We start from the raw sequence: 27916 nt of genomic DNA, 5'->3' as shown, positions 1-27916 counted from the left end.
TCTTTCTAACCTGTGTGTGCTCTCATTGTGAATCTCTCTGATCTCTTCTCTCACTGATCTTAAAGTAATCTGTGAGTCATCTGTTTGTAATCACTATATGGACTGTTCCTGTGTGTGTGTGTAATGTGTTTTCTGTGTATTCTCTGTATCCTGAAGATTTCTCTGCTCAGTCTCTGGGTTGTCCATGAATCTTTTCTGTAACACCTGTTCAATCCCGTTGCGCAAATCTTTACGATTCTTTCTGTAGAATCTCTCAACTACCAAAAGCGCATCATCTCAATGTCTTGAGATGCTGTTCTGTAAAAAGTATCTATATTATATACTTCAAATCGCCTGGCATGGAATTGGGAACGGTCAAGGCATGTTGAATAATGCCCAGATGTGTTATAACCTTGTAATAGTTGTTGGAGTGTGTGGGTGTGTGCGTATATGTTGTAAATGTGTGTGTGTTAGCTGCATGTTTGCCATCTACGCACCGTGTCTACCGGAAACCGCAGAGAATACACAGACGCTCGACTCAGTGTATACGTACGTGACCATGAGTCGATGGTGTGTATGTGTGTGAGACTGTCTCTCTGTTGCAGTGCCTTTCAGGGAGAGCCCCTCATACTCGTCTCGGCGCCGTGGGGTGTGTGTGTCCCCGCGCCGCTCCCTGATGCGTTCGGCCAGCGATAACGCACTGGACGAGAGTCTGCCCGCACCCTCACCAGCCCCTTCACTACACAGCCTGCCTCCTCTAGAGCCTGATAACATCAATCCGAGCCCACACAGCCCACAGGGGGGACACACACGCAGCCTCAGGAGACAAGCACGTGGACATCTCAGGTACCCTTCATCACCCTGGAATAGAATAAGTACTTCAGTACAGATTATACTTGCAAATAATTATTCAGATGTTAGGCTCAGTATTTAAATATTTACAAGGTGGTATCAAAATATTTCGAGACTAATGTTGCTAACTGGCTCTATTCTGACCACGTGTGTTACCACGTCTGGGATTTCATCAAGGACATCAAGTTAGAACAAACTTGGTTTGGGTTATTCTCTAATGATTTACAATATCACCATGCTATTTAATTCACTAGTTAGATTTTTTCTGGCCCAGTAAGAGCTGCTCATATGTATTTTTAATAATTTAATAGTGGCATGTTTTTATTTCTGTAGCTTTTCGATGCACAGGCAACAAATTGCCCCTTTAAACCAGTCAAGCAGATGAACATTCATTTCTTATAAATGCCCCAAAGAGCAGGTAAAAAAAAATCTCTGCAATGAATGTTGCAGTGTTACCAAATTGGTAGCAAATGTATTACCACTTCTCATCATTTTATTCTGATATGCTTTTAAGGAAACCCTTCAGGATTTCATTCCTCTTCTCCTACTGCAGTGTAATCCCCGGTTTCAGTGAAACATCATTTCAGTGTTTGGAAGAACCTAAAACACTATAGTCCTCTCTACCTTCAAAAAAAAGAGATGAGATGAGAAACGCGATCTATTTATTTGATGTATATGTGTATTTGTGCATGTGTGTGTCTGTGTGTGTTGCAGCCCTGGCAGTCCTGTGCAGAGGGATCCCAGTCCCCCTGCTGTATCGCGAGGGCCAAAGCGGAGGCTCTACAGCGCGGTACCTGGCCGTACCTTCATCGCTGTCAGCTCACACACTCCGCAGGGTGAGGGTGAGATCACACTCAACCGCGGGGAGAGGGTCAAAGGTCAGTCTGTTTTGCAGTATGTAAGTATGTAAGTATGTTTCAAAGCAAGGTTGCCATTTTTGAGTAAAACAGAGAAAACAGAAATGAAAATGAGAAACAGAATGAAAATGATTCTGTAAATCATAGCAGATTTACTGAAAACACAATGAAAATTAATAAATATAACTTACTACAGTAAAACTAATTGTTATTATACAATATCATTGAGAGTTTCAAAATCTAGGGATGCTGTAGCATGGCTGTGAACTTCTTTCTATATGATAGAAAAGATTTACACAGATATTCTCTATTTGATCATCAGGGCAATGTGGTGGTCTGGTACAAATAATACAGTAGGTGGGCAATCGGTGGTAGTGGCCCCCTCACCTAATTCAGTTCTCACAAAAAGTAATATTTACAAAATTAGACAAAATCTAATTCGAAAATTCCTTTTTCCACATTTACAGAACTTTTACTTTTTTTTTTCAATTCATTACTTAACCAAAGACTGAATCAGAACATTATACAGTATTTCACAAAAGTAAGTACTCCTTTCACATTTCAGCAACCACTTCAGTATATCTTCTTAAGGGAACAATACTATAGAAATAAAACTTGGATATATTTTAGAGTATCAATGTGCAGTTTGTATAGCAGTACAGATTTCCTGACCTCTGAAAATAACTCAACATACAGCCATTATTGTCTTAATAGCTGGCAACAAAAATAAATACGTCAAAACTTGTCAAAAGTGTTCAAAGTGTCAGTATTTTGTGTAAACACCATTCTTATCTAACACTGCCTTAATTCTCCTGGGCATGGAATTCACCAGAGCTGCACAGGTTGTTGCTGGGATCCTCTTCCACGCCTCCATAATGACATCACGGAGCTGCTGGATATTAGACACATGCTGCTTCTCCAAGTTCAGCTTGAGGATGCCCCACAGGCGCTCAATAGGGTTCAGGTCTGGAGACATACCTTCACCTTCAGCTTCCTCAGCAAGGCAGGTGTCATCTTGGTGGTGTGTTTGGGGTCATTAATATGTTGGAAAACTGCCATTTCTGAAGGGAGGGCAGCATGTTCTGCTTCCGAATGTAAGAGTACATGTTGGAATCCATTTTTCCCTTAATGAACCGCAGCTCCCCAGTACCAGCAGCACTCATGCAGCCCCAGACCATGATGCTACCACCTCCATGTTTGACTGTAGGCAAGACACATTTTTTTCAGTTCTCCTCACCAGGGAGTCGCCACACATGCTGGACACCATCTGAGCCAAACAGGTTTATCTTAGTCTCATCAAACCACAGGACATGGTTCCAGTAATTCATGCTCTTGGGCAGGCCATCTTCAGCAAACTGTTTGCACGCTTTCTTGTGAGCCAGGTTCAGAAGAGGCTTCCTTCTGGGATGACAGCCGTGCAAACCGACTTGTTGCAGTGTGCGGCGTATGGTCTGAGCACTGACAAGCGGACCTTCGGCATCTGCACCAAATTTGAACTGCTCTAAGACAAGATAAACAAATTTGTATGGTCCTGTTAAGCAGACAAAAACAATAACATGATGAACAGGACATGTGGCTTTGCATGGTTAAATGACATACAGCTGTTATCACTTAGGGTGTACTCAATTTTGTTGCCAACTATTTTGACAATAATGGCTGTATGTAGCGCTGTAGCTATCGATTATATTAGTAATCGAGTATTCTACCAATTAGTCCATCAATTAATCGAGAAATCTTATAAGAAGTACTTTTTTTTTAAGAGCAAAACTAAATATACAAGAAAGAACGTGTATACTTCTTTTTATTTTAAAAGACGGGTCTCTTAAAATAAACAAGCAATTTGTTTCCTTTGTAGAAAAATCTACATTTTATTGCTGAAATTGCATACAAGAATATCTGTGAAAACTAAACCCATTTAGTGCAGTTAATTGCATATTACATCAGAATGCAAAATGCATAAATACAAATATACAAATAAATTTCAGATTACTCACAAAAAAAGTAGGGTGTTTATGTTTTAGTTTGAAACGTCTCAAAATTTGACAACTTTCTGTCGTTTTCTTTAGCACGAATTTATAGAAGCCAGTTTTCGCCACATAAAAAAATGTTTGCCTAATTCCAAATTTTTTTTCTTGCAAATTCTGACTTCTATTTCTCACAATTCCGCCTTTTTTTTTTTGCGAATCAGGCAGCATTACCCCCTGTTGTAGTGCCAGAAAGCTTTACACATTTGAAAATTGGAATTGAACATTAAATAGGGTCTTCTGTTTACCTGTCCAGAATGCTTCAGAGTTTAGCGGGTGGTGTGCCAGTAATAATGGTCCGTGGGGAAACACAGTGCACTCCGTGTGCAGTTAAATGGACTAAACAAAGCATCACATAATTTGCCTCACTACATTTTTGTATTCAGATTATTCAATTACAGCCCTAGCTGTATGTTGTGAATCTATACTGCTACACAAGCTGCATAGTGACTACTCTAAAATATATTCAAGTTTCATTTTTATAGTATTCATTTTATAGAATTTTATTGTATCTATCTACAGCATTAATCTCCTGTTTCCCTTGGCAAAAAATGTATCATTGTCTGAAGTATTTGTTATGCATTTCTCATGGCCAAGATCACTAAATTCATCTTTCTTTTATGCAACATGGCATGACAGCATGGGTTTAGGAGGGTTTAGTGCTTGTGGAGGATAAAATGAAATTAGCTGTAGTCTCTGATGTGCTAACAGCAGCATCTCTACAGACACATGCAGCACTAGGTTTGCTTATAGGCTAAAAAAAACCATACACACGACAAGTTAAAACGGCAGTTGAATAAAATTCAATCCGATTCAATGACGGTCAAATAAGCATTCAGTAGCTGCTGCAAAACAGTAGACACATTTTACAAGAAGCCAGTATGGAGCTAAAGCTTGTAAGCGCTTCGAACTGAAAGTAGTGTGAGGCCAGTGGTGAAAAACTGTTCTGTGCAGCTGGGGTGGGATTTTGTGTTTGGCTGTAGGCTTCCCACCCAATCAATAGTTAGAAATCATGCTGGTATCTTGGTTATTTTTTCCATTGGCTAAAATAATAAAATCATACTTTGATTGGGTGGGCAAGATGCAAAATTGAGCAGCTCTGCCCACCCTTGCCCCCTGATGATCATTATAATAAAGGTTGTGTTTCTTACTTCTTTAACCTATCAAACTTCCAGCTCCCAGACGCACATTCCTAAATATTGTCATTTGTAATAGATCGAAAATAAAATGTTCAGTAGAAATCATTTAAGGACTTTAAGGGTTATAATAAAACAGAAGATTTTTTTAATGATATCTGAGTGCAATCTTTATAAAACTTCGGAAACCATATTTGATGACCCATTTTCTCCCCTAGTGCTCAGTATAGGTGAAGGAGGATTTTGGGAAGGCTCGGTAAAAGGACGAACCGGTTGGTTTCCTGCTCACTGCGTAGAGGAGGTTCAGCTGAGACAGTACGACCCCCGACTAGGTAAGATTATACACATACACAAACTTTTATGATATTATTGCATAATGCATATCAAGAGCTTTTGGGGGATGGGGTGTAAATAAAATGTCCTTAATCTTACTAAAAAATGTAAAAGAAGTTTTTTAACATTCAGATTTAAATATCATTAACTTATTCCGATTCAAATATTATTAAAATATGAATTTCATTCATGAAGTCAATTCCCTTTGTTTTTAAACTCTTGAAGTGTACATGAGGAAAACATTTTAATATTCATCTTCACATAGTGAAATAATATTGTTTCTCAACCAGTTTTGAAATGTTAAAATCTAGTTTCTTCTGAAACTGAAAAAGGGTAAAATGACACCTAAAGATTCGCATTTGAAACGCATTTCTACTGAAAGATACCAACACACTGATTTTCTAGAAGCAACTACAGTACTATATATTGATTGAATGATAATAGTTATAGCCATAAATACAATTTCTACAGCATCATTTTTGTTAGACTGGCTCCTAAGATGAAAATAAAAAACATTTTACATTGTATAGTCAACATTTAACGCAGAGAATGTTGTTAACAGAAAAACTATTTTGGTCATAATTTAGCCACAATGATGTCTGATGGATTTTCACATATACTGTATAGAACAACATGGGGGTGAATTCATACATGAACTGTTGAACAAATACACACATCAGGATTATCATGATAGTATTCGGTATTTTGTGAGACCTGAAATAGTTTTGTTTCGCAGAAACGAGAGAAGATCGCACCAAGAGGCTTTTTAGACATTACACAGTTGGCTCCTATGATAATTATTCCTCCTACAGGTACACACTTTCTTATTCCTCTTTTCACTAAATTCTGGTTTCAATTTAGTTCAGTTCAGTTTAGTTTTATTTGAATAGGGCTTTCCCAATGGACATTTTCCAAACGTGTTTGCCACATGTACTAGCATTTAACGTGGTAAAAAAAAGGCTTGAACACTCATATTTACTCTACACATGCTTGGTATTGTGTTTTTCACCATGAAAAATGTTATGTTTTATACAAATATGAAATGTGACAATCAGCAGAATCGGTTACACAATTGTTATTACACACACAGATATAGTGCTATGAAATATGAGCTTTCTATGAAATATATGAGAACCTAGTTGTGATCGTGCACTCACTCAAAAACCTGATCTCTTGTAGAAAACAAGCACACCAGATTGATTTCTGTTTTTTTTGTAATGCAAGATGATGGAAAATTAATGTTTTATCACTAACCTGTGTCTTCAGTGATTATGTAATTGAAGAAAAAACTGCCACGCTACAAAAGAGAGACAGTGAGGGATTTGGCTTTGTTCTTCGAGGGGCTAAAGGTAATGGAAACGTAAATGGATATTTCTCTCACAGCGCCCACCTGTCAATATATACACACATGCTTATTATATGGCAATTGTGCTATATGTGTGTCTGGTCTCTATTACTACCAGCTGAAACTCCAATTGAAGAATTTACTCCAACTCCTGCGTTTCCTGCGCTGCAATATCTGGAGTCAGTAGATCTGGATGGGGTTGCATGGAGGGCGGGGCTACGAACTGGTGATTTCTTAATTGAGGTGAGGAGCTATGGGATTAAAAGTCCGTAAAGTAAGTTAGTAAGAGCTGTTAGAATAAAACTGCTATTCTCTGGAACTCAGGTGAACGGGGTCAGTGTAGTAAAAGTGGGCCATCGGCAAGTGGTCTCTCTGATTCGGCAAGGTGGGAGTCGTCTTCTTATGAAAGTGGTGTCAGTGACCCGAAAACCCGACACCGGAGACGTAGTTCGCAAAAAGGGTATGTATCCAAATTCCGCAAAACACACCTCATGGAATCTCTAAGAATCCCACTCCGCTGTAATGAGCAGTTTTTATATGTCATTTGTTTTGTTTGATGGCCTATCAGCTCCTCCACCACCCAAGAGAGACCCCAGCACGAGCCTAACCCTGCGCTCTAAAAGCATGACCGCAGAGCTGGAAGAGATGGGTAAAACACACACACACACACACACACACACACACACATCCACATAGACAGGCCTTAGGTATGAGCCTTAAACCATTTAAACATAACCATAGCAATAGCATACCGAGGTTAACACAAGTTTGACATAATGAAAGATTATATATGGGAGACATGTAATGTCTGCTTTATGGAAAAATTACTTTATATTGCTTTAACGTTGGATTTGAATTAAAGTTTATAGTATATTATTGTTATCTCGATTACAATGGGATTCCTTTAATATTTTTTGGGGGTTAATCATCTTATACCATACAGTATATTATACTTATACTGTTGTGTCCATTTATTCATCCATATAACCTGTCCATAACATGGTTTGGGGTTTATGTGTTTTCATGATTTTTGGTCTTCTACTCTAACTAAGACTACTACTACTAGCACTATTATTATTATTACAAGGAAGAAGAATATCTGAGATTGATGAGTATGATAATTGTGGTAAGAAAGGTGGTGGTTTAGTGGTTAAGATGTTGACCTTCCTATCAGAAGGTCATGAGTTCAAATCCTAACTGCCACTGCTGGGCCCTTAAACAAAATTCTCAACTGCTCAGTTGTGTGAATGAGATAAGATAAGGTATGGATAAAAGTGTCTGCCAAATGAAATAAATGTAAATGTTTTAAAAAATGCAAAAATTCTGCTGTGCTGTGGTTTTTAAGGGATCAAGGCGAGGTAGAGAGCTTCTTCTTGTCACACTTTGACATGGGTATAATATATAGCAGTGCCAAAAGAGAACCAAGTGTCAGTTCATATTATCAATATTCACTCAGTTTGTTTCAATTAATTCACGTTGATTCATACCTGCTTCTTACCTACAAGCATCAAGGAGAAGAAGGGGAGGTAAGAAAAAAACATTCAGTATGCTGGGGGTATTTTCTGTGGTGTGTACTGTGTAAGGTTAAATTGTACTGTATGTGTACATTGTGAAAAAGCATGTGTGTTTTTTGTATACACGTCTGTGTTTGTATTCAGTATTTTACATTGCATTTATGGGTGGCTATGGCATTAAGAAAATTATGTTTGTGCTTTAATGTGTGTTTTGTGAACAAAGCTTGGTGAGGTGTCTGACTGTTTACAAAAGTGTCTTTTTGAAAAATAAATTGAGTGTGTGGTTTTTGGTGTGTTCCCTACAGAGAAGTTGGATGAGATGCTGAGTTCTCCAAAAGAGACAGTCGTGGTGATGAGGCAACGGCCTTCAGACGCAGACTCCAGAGCAGCCACTGTGAAACAGAGACCGACAAGCCGACGTATCACACAGGCCGAGATTAGTGTAAAATATACAAATATATGCATATCAGATGATCAGATCAACATGATAATACATGATAAATATAATACTTTAACTTTTCTGCTTAAGCTGTTTTTTATTGTGTGTGCAGTCTTTGTTGGAAAGGCAAGGGATGCAAATATCTCCTGGTGTGTCACTTGGTGTGGATAAAAGTCACATGCAACTGCACGGGATGACCAGAACCAAATCATTTGGTAAAACCATAAATATTGTTACTGTATGTGGGCACGTGATTGCACAGTCAGTCTTTTTGCTGATACCATATAATCTCAAAAATTTTACTTGTCAAACACATTAAATTTATTCAAGCTTCATATCTGACAAACATCATTCATCTGATTCAGGTGCACCAGAAGATGAAAGAATATCTGCTTTAATTGGGGAGCACCGCTTTCCAAGAAGCTCCTCAATGACTGACAGCTTTCGACAAGACAGTATTCCACCTCCACCACAAACTGCACCTCCTCCACCTCCTACACCATACTTCCTGGAATCAGGTCCTCCCCCATCTTTCTTGCCTCCTCCACCCCCAACACGTGCAGCCAATCAGACTCGTTCAAGCTTCCGGCCAGGTGCAGAGCCCAAGCTCCATGGTCCTGTCACAACAGACCGCCAGAGGAAGGCACGTTCTATGATTATTCTTCAGGACACCGCCCACCTTCCAGTAGAGCCCGCCCCCATTCCCAGGCCAGCAACACCTACCTCTGGGGCAGCTCCTCCTGAGCGTGGTCGTAGGCGTGGCCAGGCTGTGGAGAACCCATATGCCAATGTGGGTCGACTAAGTGCAGTCTATACCCCTACCAAGCCCCAGCGCAGAAAGAGTCCACTGGTCAAACAAGGTCAGGTTGAGGAGGGCACAGCCGCCCAGGCTGGAACTGGTAGGGATCCTTCTCCCCTAGGAGGAGCTCGAATCCCTCACAGCAGCCGAGCAGAGCAGTTCCAGCAGCAGGTGCTCTCTGAGAGGGCTAGGATTACACCTCCAGGAGCTCGTCGCAGGACCAGTGTGTTCCTTTCTGTTGAGGGGAGCACCACCGAGCCTCAAACCACCCCCTTACTATCCCAGTCACATTCAGTGGATGAGCTGGCTGAGCTGCCCCCTCCAGCACCTATGCTTTCTCCTGGTCTGCCACCAGGAGGTTCCACATTTATACATCCTCTCACGGGGCGTCCATTGGACCCCTCCTCTCCATTAGCACTTGCTTTGGCTGCAAGAGAGCGAGCACTTAGTGGACGTACTACACCAACTCCCACTCCCACTCCCTCACCATCACCCACTCAGGGCAGAGTTGTGGAGAGACCAGAGACAGAGGGAGGAGTCACGCCACCTGCTGCTCTTGAGGCTTCACCTTCTGATTCCTGGAGGGAAGAGCCTGTAAGCATCACGACAGAAACTGCTAGTCCAGTGACAAATGGCAGCCCTGTATCTGGGCGAAGTTTGGAGGAGTCCATCGTGACACCAACCGTGCAGATTGTCCAATCAGCATTGATTGACACAGATCACAGTCAACCAGTAGTTCCACCTTCTATGCCTTCACCTGCCCCGACGCTTTCAAACCTGGCAGGGCGGAGCATGACGATGAGTTCAGAGGAGGAAGCAGAGCCCTACACAGTCACCTTGCCTCCTGCACTTCTCTCATCTAGTGATGAAGAAACAAGGGAGGAGCTCCGCAAGATTGGCATAGTCCCACCCCCTCAACCTTTTGCCAATGGCCTTTTAATAAAGGAAACACCCAAAGTCACTATCAGCATTTCTCCAGGTGCATCTCCAAGGCCTTCTATAGCAAAGATCTCCTCTGGCAAAGCAAGTGATTCCACTGCAGACTCCGGTGTTGAGGACCCCCACATGGAGACTACAAGTACTGTTTCCACAGTCTCTAGCATGTCCACTTTGTCGTCAGAGAGCACAGACTCTGCCCACGCCAGCAAGCCACGTTGTGGGGTGGGCCGCGGCCGCCCCGCCCATCTCAGGGACCCACTGCTCAAACAGTCGTCAGACAGTGAGCTGCTTCCACACCCACCCAGCACAGGCCCGGTTCGCCCACGCTACCTGTTCCAAAGACGATCTAAACTCTGGGGGGAAGAGCCTAGGGCTCAAGTGGGCATAGGTGATGATAGTAGGCCTGCTGCAATGGGAGCAGAGTTACTAAGTAAAGATTCACATTCTCTAGGCGAGGAGCCACCAATGGGAGCCCTAGACCCTGGCAGAAGGTCACCAGTGGGTGGCGCCAGGTAAGAAGCTACTGTGAGTCAAAAATCATTGCAGACACTTGGCCTAAATGGTTCACATATTTGCATGTACCACAGCAGTCTTCTCAACTGTTGAGCAGCACATACCACCACTGAACACGCCTGTTAGTGTTATACAGGTTTCGTTTACACACCTCACGCAAGCACATAACACACCCATATGTGTCTCTATATGTCCTTGCAGATGTAAGGAGAATGGAGAAGAGAGTAAATCGTAGGTTATTAGCTCTGTGGGTAAAAGCAACCTCTTCTACCAACTAACTTTCACTAAAATACTTTACAGCTTCATTACTGAAACCTGCAACTTTTGTGCATGGCTTTTATTAAAGTCATATTAAATCCATAAATTGACTAATACTATGCTTTCTTAGCTTAAAGCATTAGATATACTGTAAATTGTATATTTGCAACCAAGTAGGGCTTTCAGCTATACCCTGAGGTAGTTTTTCCAAATGTGGTTGGAAATGAAAATTGTGAAGCCATAAATAGAACTGCATACTAACTGTTCTGCCTACAGCACTAACTGTATACTGTCTTCATATTAAGATATTGTACTGTCAAATATAATGTCTTTTTCTGCACTGAGGATTTTGGTTTAATTATTTAATTTGCCCTCCCAAACCCCTGTTTCTGCCTGTCAGACTCTTCAGCAGCCTTGGTGAGCTCCACACCATCTCACAAAGGAACTATGGCACCACTTTCACCATCCGACCGGGCAGCCGCTACCCAGTTACCCGCAGGACACCCAGCCCTGGGGCCACTCCAGAGCGAAGTGAGCCTCTGGGGCCAATGCGTGCATTTGGTCCCCACCACCATCACCATCACCACCATACTATTCTCAAGTCCTCCAGCCTGAGCCTCCCACAGGAGCCCAAGGAGGTGCGCTTTGTTATGCGGAGTGCCAGTGCTCGTGCCCGCAGCCGCTCCCCTTCCCCATCGCCCTGTGCCTCCCCCTGTCCCTCACCAGTTTTGGGTGCTCCACTCCTGGCCCTTCGGCCCTTCAGACAGCGCCCTCTTGCTCTGTGGAGCAAGTATGATGTGGGCGAGTGGTTAGAGAGTGTGGGACTAGGGGAGCATCGTGCACGCTTTGTAGAGCATGAAATTGAAGGTGCGCATCTACCTGCGCTCACGAAGGACGATTTAGCTGAATTGGGGGTGACACGGGTGGGCCACCGGATGAACATTGAGCGTGCACTTAAACAGCTGTTGGAGAGCTCAGGCGCTTAATAAATTTGGGAGAATAGAGTTAAATAAAGTCTTTGCTAAATTGTACCACTGTCATTTGCAGGCCAGTAGCCAAACTGGCTAAATGATTCCTCAGCCTTACACAGGCCTTCCCTCATGACTAATACATTGGATTAAACACATTTAAGCACAATCCCAAAGCGTAAGACCTTTACGCTATTAAGTCACAATTGGTATGTAGTCTGTAGACCTGTTGTGCTGTGTTTAAAAAATGAGTTGATCGATGGGCCACGTGCCCCAGAAGGGATCCATCTAGTATATAGACAGAACTGGCATGGCTGCTATATTACAAAGAGTAAACGTAAAGATCTCAGTAATTCACTGTTGGGAGCACTTAGACCTTTTAAAGCCAATGCTTCCAAAGTTCCCAGGGTTTACAATTCATGATATTTATTCACAGTGTTTCAGTCAAAAATGCCTTGCAGGAAACTTAAAATTTCATACAACATACTAGATGAGGCTTGTAAGTGTACAAGTGACAATCTCCCCTTAAAGGTGCACTATGTGGATTCAAATTCTAAGCAAGTTTTGCTTGACCAAGTAGGCCATATTTATTATTACTGTAAGACCTAAACTATGTGTGGATGTTTGAACCGATTCCACTATTATTTCTTATCTAATCTGTCTGTGATTTTTGTAACAATGTACTCATTTGTAGCATAAAATAGGAAAATGTTCATGAAGCTACTGAAGTTTAACTGTCATGTCAGTAAACAGTATCACTTTTCAATAATTTACAATGATGTTCAGTGTAAGAATCCAACATAATGCACCTTTAACCCTGAAACAAACCTTTCATAATACAAGTGTGGCCTTGAGACAGTACTGCCGCCATCTAAATTTGATAAAGAAGAGTATTTTCAGGAATACAGTCAGTTTTATATGTATATGATATATGTGGGCGTATATATTCAAACAGAATGTATGAGTGTTCAATGAAATATGCGTCTTATGCCCTGTGTGTGTTTATTTTATCATATTTTATCTTTGTTAAGTTAAATATTAAATAATTGCATCAGCCCAATCATAGTTACTATCTCCCCTATAGTATTCCTCGTGATTTCTTAGATCAAAACTATTTGCAGTAAAGAAATAACTTCGTTTAACTTAGGAATCAGGTTAAATCACCGCTTATTGGTTTTTGTCCTTTATGAATAAATGTGAGGTGAGATTGTATATTGAGTATTTATTTTCAGTTAGAGAGGCACTTCAAATACTATGGGGAGTAGGTAGCAGTTTCGTTACCTTTTTGTGTTTTGGATGGAGTAACAAGGTGTCATGATTTAATGCCGATTTGTAACATTATTTGGTTAATAGAATGTTCTTTTGTGTAATTGGGAATTTTGGTATAAAACAGGCTTGGGTTGAGTCAAACGTTTATGCTACTTAAGGGCTTACAATCATGCTAATCGTGTTTATGATGCACATGTGGACTGACACGATTTTGCACATTTTAAAAGAAAGATGCTTGTATGTGACAATTATCGCTAAACATCAAGGAGTCTAAGAGGCAGGTTTTTTTTATTACACCAACCATGAAAATACAAACAAGGTAAAATTATTATAATAAATAAAAAAAGGCTTTTCTTTTAATGCTGTGAAAACATCTGGGGACTCAGTTGCCCTGAAATCTGCCTTTTATGACGTACAAACCTTAGCACAATAATGCGCTTTACAATTAAATCCAATCTTTTGACACAAACCAAAGTAAGTGAGAATTTCAGTAACCCGATCCATTCGATTCTAACGATGAACGCAAGACAAATTTCACTTCTATCTGTCGCCAGAATCCTACCACGTAACTCAAGAGACTCACACTTGCCTCTCATCCAGATGATACATTTGCACAAAGTGGAGGGTGCTACTTTTTTATAAGCCATTTGCATAGAACACTGCTGTTCTCCCTTGCTCTCTCGCTCTTTCTCTCTCTCTCGCTCTCTCTTGCTCTCTCCTTTCCTCTCTCTTCCTATCAGATGCACAAACACATCCCACTCAAGCACAGAATGATACACAGCTTCATCGATGGTTGACAGTGCCCAGTATGCAGCTGGCAGCCTCAGTATAGATGAAATATCCCATCAGGCTATAACAGATTTTGAGCGTGTAAGAGCTGTGGAGTTGCTAAAGCAATGAACTACTATGATGACTGGTCAGTGTGTGGTACCCACTTACTTGATTTAGGAACTGAAAGGACTTCTTCCTTTAGACTTTTTTTTTTTTTTTTTTTTTTTTAAGTATTTGTTGTATTCAATTTGGTAATTTGAAGTCTGACCATGTATGTTTTCAAAAGAATATTGTACCCAAATATGTAATTATATTTCTAAATTTATTGCTAATGGTTATGAGGGTGAATTTGGCACATTGTCCATCCTGGATGAAATGAAATGATATGAAATGAAGTGAAATGAAGTGAAATGAAGTGAAATGAAATGAAAGAGCCTGGCCATTTCTGTGTTGTGTTTATCCATGGTTCAAGTCCTGGACTTCCACAAAACTGCACTCAACACCACTTGATGTTTAGCCAATAAGCTGGATTGAAACGATGAGACGATGTGGTGTTACGGACGTCTGAATATGTGAACGATACTTTGAAGCAATTACAAAACAAAAAGCAAACAAAATATTGATTATTCTGTCTGTGTAGTTTGTCATGTGAGGTTGAAAAGGTCACGGGGAGATCAGGATCTTACACTTGAATACAGTTTTACCTAGATGCAGATGCAAGCAAGCGTCAAGACCAACATCACAGCTTTCTAAAAATACGTTTTCTCCTTGCGAAACGTGTTTACGTTGAAACTTTAACTACATGCCTTGTATGATGGTCATTTTGGATAAAGGAAACATGATGAAACCTCGATGGCAAGTCTGAATGCATTACCCCCTCATTTGAAAGAAAACAAAACACTAATTCAAGTAAAAGGCTGTCTATGATGATGCAGGATGAGTCACTGCTTCTGCTGTTCTGGTCACATATTTAAGCATTTCAGCCAGTGACTGATAAGTGATGAGTGGTTTATACTCAGAGAAATCAGCAGTATTAGAGCAATTGGCAGCTCTATGATAATCTGCATGGTTAGGTTTAATTGCTCTCAGATAAACTGTATGTTGTTTTTATTTTATTCTTTTTATTATTATAGAGTCATTTGAATAATTCATGCTGCTTCCCCCTTTGTATAATAATCTAAAACTATGGATGTAGGGAACTCCATGTATGTATGCATGTATCTTAACCACAGGAAAAAAATGAGGCTGTTTACCCTTAAAAGTGAACCATGAGAAAAAAGTATTAGAAAGAATTCACTGATAGATACCAAATGTGTATCTTAAATCAGCTAAAGAATAAAACTCATGGCTGTGAGTTATAGAAGAATAAGCCACCACCCAGCCATCTGATTCACCCTGAAGCTGAATTTCCTGTATTACAGTACAACAGGGATGTTTACAAAATGTTTATGGTTATTTTTATTTGGTATTAAATAATGTGCCAAAAATGTACATATATTCACGTTTTAGTGAAAACAATTTACTTACTAGCATGTTTTTAGGAAGAAACCAGAGTACTGAGAGGAAATTCATGTGGAAATGGGAAGAATATGCCAAAATCTGCACAGACAGGAACCCAAACACAGAGCTTAAGATCATGCCAGGACTCGGGAGCTGTGAAACGTCAACACTACTCTTGCCACCTAGGATGAATTCAGTGTTTCATATTGCTTTAAATAAAACACTGATGCTGATTTGGGGAAGAACCCAAGGAAACTAGGCTTATTAACACAAGCTTACACATTGTTTAGTGAAACTACATTGAAATACTTAATGGTGGTGCAATAGTTATTTTGGAATGTTGTTTTTAGAAGATGAATTCATAAATTAATTCCTCCTAATAAGCAAGAACATTTATGGTATTTGGCAGACGCCCTTATCCAGAGAGACTTACAACTGAGCAAATAATGGTTAAGAGCCTTGCTCAAAGACCCAGCAGTGGTAGCTTGGTAGTGCTTGGATTTGAACTCATGACCTTCTAATCCATGGGTCAATGCCTTAACCACTTTGCTACCACCTCCCATTGCAACTGCTACATGTATCATAGGTCGACATTTCCTTGTAGAGAACATTCTAAAACGTCACTGAAGGTTAATTCCTTTCATTCTCAGTATGAAAGAACTCTTCCTGTGTACTATTTGGTTGTTGATTTTGATCCAGCTTTCACTTTGAAAGTGTCCTCCAAGCTAAAGTAGCTAATGAACCATCAAATTTCTTGTTCTGAATCATGGGTTCCAGATCTTAACTTCATTAATATTTACGGCATTTGATGGACACCCGTTTCCCAAGCGACTTACAGTTATCTCGTTTGTACAACTGAAAAATTGAGGGATGAGGGTCTGGCTCAAGGTTCGAATAGTGGCATGCAGGTGGTACTGAAATTTGAACTCACAACCTTGTGATCATAAAACCTGTGCTATAAGATTTGCATAAAATAATAATATGAAACCAATATGCATAATTTGTGCCATTTCCTTTCTTTCTAAACGTCTAACCATTTACAAGAGATTAATAAAGGTTCAATCTGTTTAAGGTAAACCTGTGAACCTTACCCTGTATTTCTTCACTATCTGTACTAGTTGCAATAGTGGTATATTCTTCCTTTTTGTTCTGTGAGTAATAAAAAAAGAAAATATTACAAATAGGAAACATCTGGAGGAAAACATGGGCCCTGACCTCTGGCCAGCCAATTGTCTAGACATATCTGCACAAAGGATGCATCTTTTCTTCTATACCCAATACATTAGAGATGCTAGTCTAGTTGACTAATACATTCACTAGATGCCACTGTGGGGATGTCAGGCTAGTCAGACGGGTGGGAATAAAACAGTGAGTCATATGGTAAAGAAAGCAGCTTAATGTGCCGTCTTAGACTGAAAATATTTCAAACCAGATGATGCCACTCTTACAGTCGGCTGCAAAAGGCTACCCTGGAAATCTCTGACATGATTTTTTTTAGCGTTTTCTTTTGCATTAATGAACCTTTAACACTTTGTATTAATTTGTATGAAGTGAAGAGGTTTGCATTAGATTGTTTTAATCCCACTCCCACTCCCTCCCAAGAAATCCTTCCTGAGTTATTTTTGTTGCCCTTTATAGCTAAATAAAACCATTTGCACTGTGGCAGAGTGAACTGCGTTGTAACCAGCTCTGTTCGAGAGAGCGCTCTCAGAGCCGCAGGTTGCACATCACCATCCAAACCCTCTCAGATAGTTTAGAATCAGATCATTGGAGCATTTCAGTTCATAGAATATGTATAGTATAATATAGCATAAATAGCAAAAAAATGATTATATTACGATTAAATAGTATAATATGTAGCCTAGAGAAACACTGATCCTGTCAATTAAATGTCCTATGTAACATTATGTATGGCTGTTAATAGATAAAACCGCTTAAAGTTAGCAATTACCAACAGCTTTTGGTTTAGCTATAGAAAAGACAACTACAGTGTAACCTCGGGTTACGAACGCCCCGGCATACGTATAATTCAGGTTACGAATCGCAGTTCATCAAAATCTTTGCCCCTGGTTACGAACAAAATTTCGGGATATGAACGTCGCGCACCAAAAAATCACAGGCAAGTCGGTTCTTTTCTTATCGCCACCCACGCTCTATCCACGCGTATCGGGATACGAACTTTTTAGGTTACGAATAAAGTACCGGAACCAATTAAATTCGTAACCCGAGGTTCCACTGTACTTAACTGGTCAACTTTTTGAATTACTCGTAAAACTGCAACTTCTACTATACATTCTGGATATATAGTCCTCCTTCCTTTAAGCTTTTTATACAATGATTTCTCAGGGAGTTTTTTCTTGGCACTATTGGATCTGGATTGTTCAGTTATACATCTGAATTTCTGTCAATTTGTGAAAATTGACAAAGCACTATACCAATAAATCAAATTTACTGAAATGTACTGTGTACATAGATTAAATGTTACAGAGCAAAACTAGTATTAAATGAATCATAATACTCTTTGTAGTCACTTTCACTATCCCCTCGGGATCAAGTAAGTACATATGTACATATGTATCTGTCTGTCTGTCTGTCTGTCTGTCTGTCTGTCTGTCTGTCTGTCTGTCTATCTATCTATCTATCTATCTATCTATCTATCTATCTATCTATCTATCTATCTATCTATCTATCTATCTATCTATCTATCTATCTATCTATCTATCCACCCCACTCTAAGAACCAATTGTTCTACTTGGCAATCAATCAAATGACTTTTTTTACACAAAGCACACACTTTGCCTCAACTAAGTCACATGTCTTTTACACAATACTGCTATTTAAACTCTGGTTTATTATTCACAAGAAGCCTTACACAAATATTCTACACTTTCCTAGTTTGCAAAAACAGGCTATGTATTGGATGCAATAGGCTATGTAATATTTTGTCATACCAGGAAGGGCTGTGCTTTTATTGAAAGGATTTGCATAATACAGCAATAAGAAGTGAAACAGAAGCAGTGATCGTCAGAGTTAATGTGTGACTGGCAGGTAGGTGGGTCTCAGAGAGCCGGGTGACAGGATTAGAAGCTGTTATACACATTTCACAACTTGGGAGTTCAGAGCATTGCAGTTGGTGTGCATATCTGTAAAAGGTAGGTTTTGCTTAAACTCTTTTTTTTTTTGTCAAATTAATAGTAATTCTTTACTCAACTTAGTGAAAGTAATTATCTATTTATTGGCTTATTTCAATTCGATTATACAAAAAAACACAGAAAATGTACTGAATTCATAAACTGTTATTAGATATTGGATATTAGATACTGTATAAAACTATATAATTCATTCCTGATGCATCTAACAATCTCTGGAACTGTATAAACACTGTCACTGTGAATTCAACAGGCTTTGCTTGTGCGCTGTTTGAACACAGAGTCATTGTTAATAAAAATAGGATTGTCCTGACTTTGGTGCAGCTGATGCAATATTTGGGTTTACTGTGTCTCACTTTCTGCCACAGCTGACAGCTTCACAAGAAGACCACATAAGAGCAAGGATGTCACACACAATGGGCGGGAATAGTTTCCCAGAGATGATCATGCGGAAACGGGATGGCGGTCAGCTGAGCGCAGAGGACATCCACACCTTTGTAGGAGGAGTCAAATCACGTACTATTCAGGATAGTCAAATAGGTGAGACTCATTACACACTGATAACCTTCTCAGTCCCACCCAAGATAAGCATGTAAGCAGAGTGTAAAAAGATTCGCCATAAACTTTTAAACCAACACTCAAAGGTAACGAGAATAACATTTATTATGTCACTACTATTGGTGGGATATCTCACTATCCTGATGGGATATAGACACCAATCAGGCATAATATTATGACATTGTAACATTATGAGCGGTGAATATGTAAGTGAATGACACTGTTCATCTCTTCATCATGGTACCTGTTAGTGGGTGAGATATATAAGGCAGCAAGTGAACATTTTGTTATTAAGGTTGATGTGTTAGAAGCAGGAAAAATGGGCAAGCATAAGGATTCGAGTGAGTTTGATAAGGATCAAAATATAATGTCTAGACGACTGAGTCAGAGCATCTCCAAATCTGCAGTTCTTGTGGGATGTTCCAGGTCTGCATTGATCAGTATCTATCAAAAGTGGTCCAAGGAAGGGACCGTGGTGTAACAGTGACAGGGTCATGGGAAGCAAAGATTCATGATACACGTGGGGAGTGAAGCCTGGTCCGTGTAGTCCGATCCAACAGACGAGCTTCTGTAGCTCAAATTGCTGAAGAAGGTAATGCTGGTAATGCTTGAAGGGTCAGAACTGTTTTGGCAGTAAATAGGGGGACCAACACAATATTAGGCAGGTGGTCATAATGTTTTGCCTGATAGATGTATCGGGCAACAGTCATGCGAACAGCCACTTCTTGACATTTTGAAATCCCCAGATTTCAGTTAGACTGAGCTACTGTGCAATGTGCTGAACAAATACTTTTGATCCATGGGCCCCACCTTGCAACTTACAGGATTTAAAGGATCTGGTACTAATGTTTTGACGCCAGATACCACAGCACACCAGAGGACTTGTGGAGTCTCGATGAGTCAGAGCTGTTTGGGTGGCACAAAGTGAACCTACACAATATTAAAGAGCTGGTTTTGACATTCTACATATGCCATTTCTACATCATTGAACATTTAAAGGCTCTGACATGGAGGAGTTTGGGTTGATGATCTCAGATGTTGGGCTAATTGATGTGTTGCTCAGGAGCACCTGTTTCCATAACTCCAATTGACTGTAGAAGGCTGTAGAAAGGACATTGCTCCTAATCACACATTACGGTGCTCGTGATCGTTCTCATTCTCCAGTGTTTGTCATTTTTTAATGATTTATAATTACACTTTTGATGTCACCCAGATGAGGATTGGTTCCCCTTTTTGAGTCTGGTTCCTCTCAAGGTTCCTTCCTCATACATCTTATAAATAAATGTTTGCTTTATAGTTCTTTCATTCTGTAAAGCTGCTTACAGACAATGTCCGTTGTGAAAAGCACTATAGAAATAAACTGAATTGAATTGAACTTGATTTAAGAATCAAAAATGTGCGGTGGCCTCACAAAATTAAAGGTATGATTTAATCCCGTGTATAAACAAAAGTTTAAGAAAAGTTGATTCAATTTAAAAAAATTCTTATTTCTTACCAGGTATGATCCTGACTGAACAGATAGGTGCCTCTATAACCTTCTGTGTGCTTGGTTTATCATCAAGCCAAAGCCTAAATGTTATGTAAGAGTAAATGTTTATACAGTATCTAAATTCCAAGTAAGGGCCCATGTTTTACTTCTTAACTGAAATACTGAAAATTGAGAAATGCACTACAACAACAGTAATCTTAAATTTCCAAAATTTCATTCTTAACAATTAGGCAAATGCTATATATATATATATATAACCATTTAGACCTAGAGAAATAAAATAAAATGAAACATCTGTGTTCTTTTCTGACCTTATGTTTTTATCCCTGAAGTCTCTAATGTAGATTATCTCTAGCTACCTTCTGTGTGCTTGGTTTATCATCAAGCCAAAGCCTAAATGTTATGTAAGAGTGAATGTTTATACAGTATTTAAATTCCAAGTAAGGGCCCATGTTTTACTTCTTAACTGAAATACTGAAAACTGAGAAATGCATTACAACAACAGTAATCTTAAATTTCCAAAATTTCATTCTTAACAATTAGGCAAATGCTATATATATATATATATATATATATATATATATATATATATATATATATATATATATATATATATATATATAAAACCATTTCCATTCCATATAACCATTTAGACCTAGAGAAATAAAATAAAATGATACATCTGTGTTCTTTTCTGACCTTATGTTTTTATCCCTGAAGTCTCTAATATAGATTATCTCTAGCTACCTTCCAGCTAAATAATTTATTGGTGTGTAACTGGATATTGGTGAAATTTATACTTTTTTCAAGTACCTTATTTCTTTTGTTCAAAATCCTTAATATAACTAATCTTCACCAATAACAAACCCTGTTCTACCCACTCCATGTGCTATTTTTGTTTAATTTTTGTTATATATATATATATATATATATATATATATATATATATATATATATATATAAACAAAAAATATATTTTATAAAGCTAGTCCAGATTAAATGACTACTTAAGAATTAATAAAAAGGGGTGAATTCGTGTGCATTTAAAAGGCAAGTTCAGCAATACTCTCAAATGTGAGTTATTTTTGTCAAGTCTGAACTTTAAGGTTAAATTCACTTTAATGAAAGGAAATTTTCAAGGTTACCTGATGCAATGCAAGGCTGGGACACCAGCAATCACAACTCAAAGGGAGGGTTGAAGGATGACATTTAAATAGGAGAAGGGTAAAGCAATTTTAGATATGATAGAAGAACTATTTGGAGAGAGAGCTGTGTTTACAGTTTTGGTTTTTTTTAGGTGCAATGCTTATGGCCATTTGGCAGAAGAGCATGGACAACAAGGAAACCATGATGTTGACAAAGGAGATGATGACATCAGGTGAGGTTTTGCACTGGCCTGAGGAATGGACTGGCCTTGTGGTGGATAAACACTCGACGGGTGGAGTCGGGGACAAGGTCAGCATTCCACTGGCCCCTGCTCTGGCAGCTTGTGGGTGCAAGGTGAATAGAAGAGTTTCTCATTCATTCATTGCTTAATGTAAACAATACACAATTTTACTGTAATATTCCAACAATAGTCCAAAAGTAAATTCAGAACTATGGTGTAATTGGATTTTGACCCTCGCAGGTCCCTATGATAAGTGGACGTGGACTGGCACACACTGGAGGCACACTAGACAAACTGGAGTCCATCCCAGGGTTCAACATCCACTTATCAACAGAACGGGTACACGATGACAACCTGATATCATTAGTTACACCGCCGAAATGCTGATGTCTCTATCTGATTAGTCAGATAGTGTTTATTAATATTACTGTTAAGGTTAATATAGTGAACCGCATGGTAAATCAAAAGTTTATTGTATTTCACTCATTCTATTCTCATTTTAACACAATAACAGCTGATGCATAATGAACTGTATTGTAGACATGCCATGTTATCATTGCCTAATAATATAGAGTGCCTTTTTTTAAAAGTTTAGAAACATTGAGTCATATTGTTTCTGAGAAACACATGGATGTTCCTATTGTTTATATGCAAACAAATGAGGTAATTTAACAGAATTAATGTTACAGACTGTGACATTGTCAGCTATGACAGGTTCGACTTTACAAGTTTCTGTTTATATGTGGAGAACATGCATGGAGAATTGAGGAGGTGGTAGCTCAATTAATAAAATGTTGGATTTTAATCAGAAGGTCATGAGTTCAAATCCCAACACCACTAAGCTGCAACTGCTGGGCCCTTAAGCAAGACCCTTAAACCTCAACTGCTCAAAGAGATGATTGTAAAGACATTTGCTATATGCTGTAAATGTAAAATCATTACATACATGTAGGTTAAATGTAGATTAATTATAAATGAAACACTAAACCAACATGGCTGCCATGGGTGCCAACTTCACAATGACCCAAACTCTATATATAAATATAAGCTTTATTTAGAGAGCAAACAGGCAGCTGGAGAGTTATCTACGATAGAAATGCTTGCCCAGTCAACACACTTAAATCCTATTGAACTTGAAAGAGAGACTATTAGTTCAGTGATTGTTTATGGCTATATGCTATATATAAAATTATATGGTATAACAAGTGAAAACAGGAACTAACTTGTAATCACTAAATGTAAAACTATAAACTGGGCTAATATACTAACAAGTTGCTAGTGTTACACATTTGCTGGGTGTAGGAGAACATGCTGTTAGAAAATGAAACCAAATAAACTGATAATCAACAATTACTCCAAGTTGATTGTGTAGAATTTGCAGTCAAATTACATTTACTTATCAGACTATAAATCACTTGTTATACTTTCTCTTTAGTAGATATAAAATGACCTTGGACAGTGCTGTGCCTGGAACCTATTCAGAGGTAGCATGTGTGTGTGTGTGTGTGTGTGTGTGTGTGTGTGTGTGTGTGTGTGTGTGTGTGTGTATGGGGTGTTCAGGTGAAGCAGATACTGCAGGATGTAGGCTGTTTCATTGTGGGTCAGACAGAGACTCTGGTACCTGCAGATCGTGTCCTCTACGCTCACAGGGACATCACTGCTACTGTAGACAGTGTCCCACTTATCACCGGTGAGATCAACTAAAAAATGTAATTAACAAAACATACTGATAGCTTGTATCTTGAATGCCCTGATGTTGTGTGTATATTTTTGTTACAGCATCAATAATGTCAAAGAAGGCAGCTGAGGGTCTAAATGCACTTGTGTTGGATGTGAAGTTTGGTAAGGCTGCTCTCTACAAAGACATGGACAGCGCTCGAACACTTGCCCAGTCAATGGTGAGACATAGTGTGTATGAGAAAGAGAGAGAGAAAACAGACTTTGTTCTCAATAACCTTGGCTTTGTATCTCTAGGTTGCAGTGGGAAACAGTTTGGGTATAAAAACAGGGGCAGTGTTGAGCAGGATGGATGCTCCTATTGGCCGATGTGTGGGGAATTCCTTAGAGATATATGAAGCTTTGGAATGCCTCAAAGGGCGTGGACCTGATGACTTAAATAACCTGATTACATCACTGGGTAAGGAGGGTTCATCAAGTAACTTCAGTGGGACGATTTTTAAATGAATACTCATTTCTACAGTTCTATATTTCTATATTTGTCACAATTACCTGTACTGAAAAAAAAATTACTGAAACTATTTAAACTTACTTAAATTAGAAATCAATACAGCATATATGAGGTACTATCAAAAAGTTTGCATCTGTTTACAAGAAAGTACTTTATTCAGTTACGTTTCCACATTGTCACCGTCAAAATATGTGTGCGTCCAAAAGGCTAAGCTGTTCTTCAAATAAGAATAATAAGCCAAGAGATTGTGCCCTCTGGGTGAAATGATGGCATGTACCAAAAATGACCAGAATAGGGGCCCATGTGTACGAAACAGATTAAATCGCATGTGATGCAGCATGAGGTGCCACCCTTCCTGGCAATAAGGGCAGATTCGCAAGAGGAAAGGAACTTGCAGATGACTAAATTGGGAAACAAATGTCAATGGTTTCACATAACCTCAAACACTGCTTATACAGCATTTCTGATTGTGAAATCATAAACTATACAGATTTACATCAGCTAAGATATTAATAGCCAACTGCCCTTTGAATTTATATTTATTTTGAAACAAAAAGGTTTATTTCTTTTTGTTTCCTCTGCTTTCTATAATCCTACATACACTGCTACAGAAGCAGTAGTTAGACATGGAAAAATTATGTTAAGAAAAAAAATTATTCTTTTTGAAGCAGATTTGTTTTTCAGCTGACAGAGATTTTGTCATCAGGTAAAGGTAGAACATTCATCCATCCATTAATCCATTCATTAACCAATCAATATGAAGGTCAGCCCATGAAACAATCAATCTATCCATCAATCCACAAGTACACTTGGCCTGGTATTGAAAGTAGTTTTTCATCTAATTTCCACCAGGCTTTTCCAAAATGTTCTTGACTCAGTGGACCCATCTGCTGGACTTGTCAATTCTAAGCTCTTACAGTGTGTTATTATGTGCAGGTGGTTATTTGCTGCAGATGTGCGGGCGAGCAGCTACTCTGGAGGCTGGACAGAAAGCGATCAGTGAGGTCCTGATGAATGGAAAGGCCTTGCAACATTTCCAGGAAATGCTGCAGGCCCAAGGGGTGACTGCAGATATAAGCCGATCCCTCTGCTCAGAAAAGGCTGAATACTTTAATCACCTGAGGCGTGCAAAGCACCAAACAGAGCTTAAGGCACCGGATGATGGTAATATATCTACAATATTTTATGTTCATTTGTAAATTTGTGTCTGACATTGAACATATAACTGTAGTACAAAAATGTATTATATGTTTTTTTCATGGTGATATTATATAATTTTAGGCACGGTTTTAGACATAGATGGTATGACCATTGCCGTGGTGCTGCACAAGTTAGGAGCAGGTCGCACCAAACCTGGGGAGCCGATCAACCACAGTGTAGGAGCGGAGCTCCTGGTGGACTTGGGTCAACAGGTAAAGAAAGGTGAGTAGTAACGTATAGTACCATAACATTGTGTGCATGTAAATTTATGAAGGACACAATGCCAAACATTATCTTCTTTGGCAGGTCAGTCCTGGATCAGAATCCATCATGACTGTGCAACATTGAGCTCCCACCAGCACGCTGACCTGCAGGAGGCTTTGGTTATTGGCAGTGGTGAAGGTTTTCAGAACAATGCTCGAGTGGTAGAGTTCATCCAACCAATCTAATGTCTCATCTGATACAGCTGTTTTTTCCCCTAATCCGAGCACAGTGCACTTTTTCTGATTCATTTTACATTTTTGATACCGTATACTCGCTATACAGGTAGTTCCCGAGTTAAGATGGTTCGACCTATGATATTTTTAATATCACGATAGTGATACGACAAAATTGTTCAAACATTTTACTTTTCACGTGATAGGCAAACAAAAAGCAGCATATATGCAATACGATACGATGGGACGATGCCAGGATGTACGCATCTCCCACCTTTTGAGATGCCTCATCCTCGCCAGTGGTCAACTGATGTACTGTAATTTGTTGAATTATTAACAAATGACAGTATACTACCCCATACTAATCACTGAAGACTCCTGGGTAGGCTGGGCCATGTCTCGACTTTCTCAAAGTTATGATTCGGTCATTGGAACACATCTCCATTGTAAGTCGGGGACTACCTGTATACACTCTTAATTGTTTATACAGTAGAACAGGTTGCATAGGTATCCACAGCCATTACAATTTTTCCTTTTATTGTTACAATCTGAAACAGAAATGGACCTTATACTATATTAACCTAAAAAACAAATGTGGAAAAACAATCTGTATTTTTTTACATGTCGAAATTAAAATGTACTGCTTGTACTTGCATATCTCTATAGTATGTATCGGTATCCACCTCAGGTGCTAAATTCAGATATTCACCCCTTGAATTTGGTGCAACCAGTTACCAGCAGAGCTGAATGGAGCGTACCTGTGTGCAATGCAAGTGACATCAAGTGATCTCAAACTGAATAGACTTGATCATTACTACTAGTTTCAGGCTGAAACATAAAAAAATTCATGATATAAGTTTTTTTTTTATAATTCAGTGAAATTCCTTAATTTTTAAGGATTGAACCCAATCAGTCTAAAAACATAAAAAAAAAAAAGAAACAATTCTGATTTTATGATTTGTATTTAGTTTCATTTAACTAAATGGAAATTTAAAAACAGAGGAGTGGTTTCTGTATATTTTCTAATCCAATCGTTGTTGGGTCTCTGTTTGATGATGGCCTGAGGGTGTTTTATCCTCTCACACAAACCATATACACACTTACTATAACAGCGAACGGGGACTAAATTTTAAATAGGATGTTCCAAAAGCACATAAAAATCTTAGGTGTCCACAAACTTCTATTTAGTGTATTTGTATTGAGAATTATACTGGAGAATGATGAATGATTCTGTGATGAAGGTTGTCTGTGCAATGATGACTACTGTCTGGGATTAACTGTGGTGCTTTATTTACCCTTTGTATCTCTAAAATTTGAGTATTTATCATTTTTAACACTTAATATATATGTATATGATGCATTTATTTTAGGTAACATTTTCTTTATTTTTCCAGGTGTATTTTGTGGGAAGAAAGTATAAGGGTTGAATTTTTATGAAGGGTATACGGGTTTTTATATATATTCATATATTTGCTTAAACTTGCATGAATAATAACAGCATGAGGACATTAAGAGCATTCGAATAATTTCCGTAAATAAGTTTTTTGTCTGTACTCGGTAACAGGTTTGTATTTGTGATGTCGGTATTCAAAATTGACATTAATGAAAATTATAATGAAAATAAAGGGGAAAAAATTCCAAAAGCACTTTTCTCCTCCTCGTGATCTTTAGATGATGCAACATGTGTTTTTTTCAATCACAGAAAACATTTATAACATCACCTCAAGTAAAAGGTAGCCAAATCACTAAGTGCTAGTTTCCAACTACACTAGTTAGGCTGTTTTTTGCAAGGTACGCATACCATGATAAACTACATACTATAAATTATTATGCAGCTAAAAGAAATATTGTTGCTCTATGCGTAAAAGCAACACAGTATAACCTACAGTTATTAACCTATTTCATTAAATGCATTAGTCTTTACTCTCCTCATTACGAGATGAGTGATAGAGCTGCATACACACTTTATCTTTTACACCCAATCTACAATCAAAACCAATTTAAAACAAAGC

At 38.8% G+C, this 27916-nt stretch overlaps 2 protein-coding genes across 14 annotated transcripts in view; both read left to right on the top strand.

Moving 5' to 3' along the window:
* shank3b (SH3 and multiple ankyrin repeat domains 3b) overlaps positions 1 to 14613 on the top strand; it is a 36831-nt gene extending 22218 nt beyond the window's left edge. For 5 of the 13 annotated variants that reach the window (XM_046874439.1, XM_046874437.1, XM_046874438.1 and 2 more), the window contains 14 exons: positions 567 to 825; positions 1546 to 1709; positions 5067 to 5180; positions 5918 to 5993; positions 6448 to 6530; positions 6645 to 6769; positions 6851 to 6986; positions 7095 to 7175; positions 8032 to 8052; positions 8346 to 8482; positions 8592 to 8694; positions 8845 to 10729; positions 10932 to 10961; positions 11389 to 14613. In XM_046874439.1, coding sequence (XP_046730395.1) covers positions 567 to 825; positions 1546 to 1709; positions 5067 to 5180; positions 5918 to 5993; positions 6448 to 6530; positions 6645 to 6769; positions 6851 to 6986; positions 7095 to 7175; positions 8032 to 8052; positions 8346 to 8482; positions 8592 to 8694; positions 8845 to 10729; positions 10932 to 10961; positions 11389 to 11974 — 3800 coding nt within the window. In that variant the 3' untranslated portion in view covers positions 11975 to 14613. Of the gene's footprint in view, positions 1 to 566; positions 826 to 1545; positions 1710 to 5066; positions 5181 to 5917; positions 5994 to 6447; positions 6531 to 6644; positions 6770 to 6850; positions 6987 to 7094; positions 7176 to 8031; positions 8053 to 8345; positions 8483 to 8591; positions 8695 to 8844; positions 10743 to 10931; positions 10982 to 11388 lie in introns of those variants that run through there. The other 8 variants (XM_046874440.1, XM_046874444.1, XM_046874445.1 and 5 more) reach the window with 8 other exon arrangements.
* Positions 14614 to 18491: 3878 nt separating this feature from the next.
* On the top strand, positions 18492 to 27550 carry LOC124401895 (thymidine phosphorylase). Its single transcript, XM_046874450.1, has 10 exons — positions 18492 to 18648; positions 19014 to 19185; positions 21990 to 22192; positions 22320 to 22418; positions 23640 to 23769; positions 23859 to 23977; positions 24054 to 24216; positions 25204 to 25431; positions 25549 to 25689; positions 25774 to 27550. Exons 2-10 carry the CDS (start codon positions 19050 to 19052, stop codon positions 25914 to 25916), a joined length of 1362 nt encoding a protein of 453 aa, XP_046730406.1. The 5' UTR covers positions 18492 to 18648; positions 19014 to 19049; the 3' UTR covers positions 25917 to 27550.
* Positions 27551 to 27916: the final 366 nt, after the last annotated feature.

The sequence above is a fragment of the Silurus meridionalis genome, chromosome 18 (genome assembly GCF_014805685.1).
Source record: "Silurus meridionalis isolate SWU-2019-XX chromosome 18, ASM1480568v1, whole genome shotgun sequence".
Classification (NCBI taxonomy): Eukaryota; Metazoa; Chordata; class Actinopteri; order Siluriformes; family Siluridae; genus Silurus; species Silurus meridionalis.
This window is presented reverse-complemented; position numbering and strand designations above follow the sequence as displayed.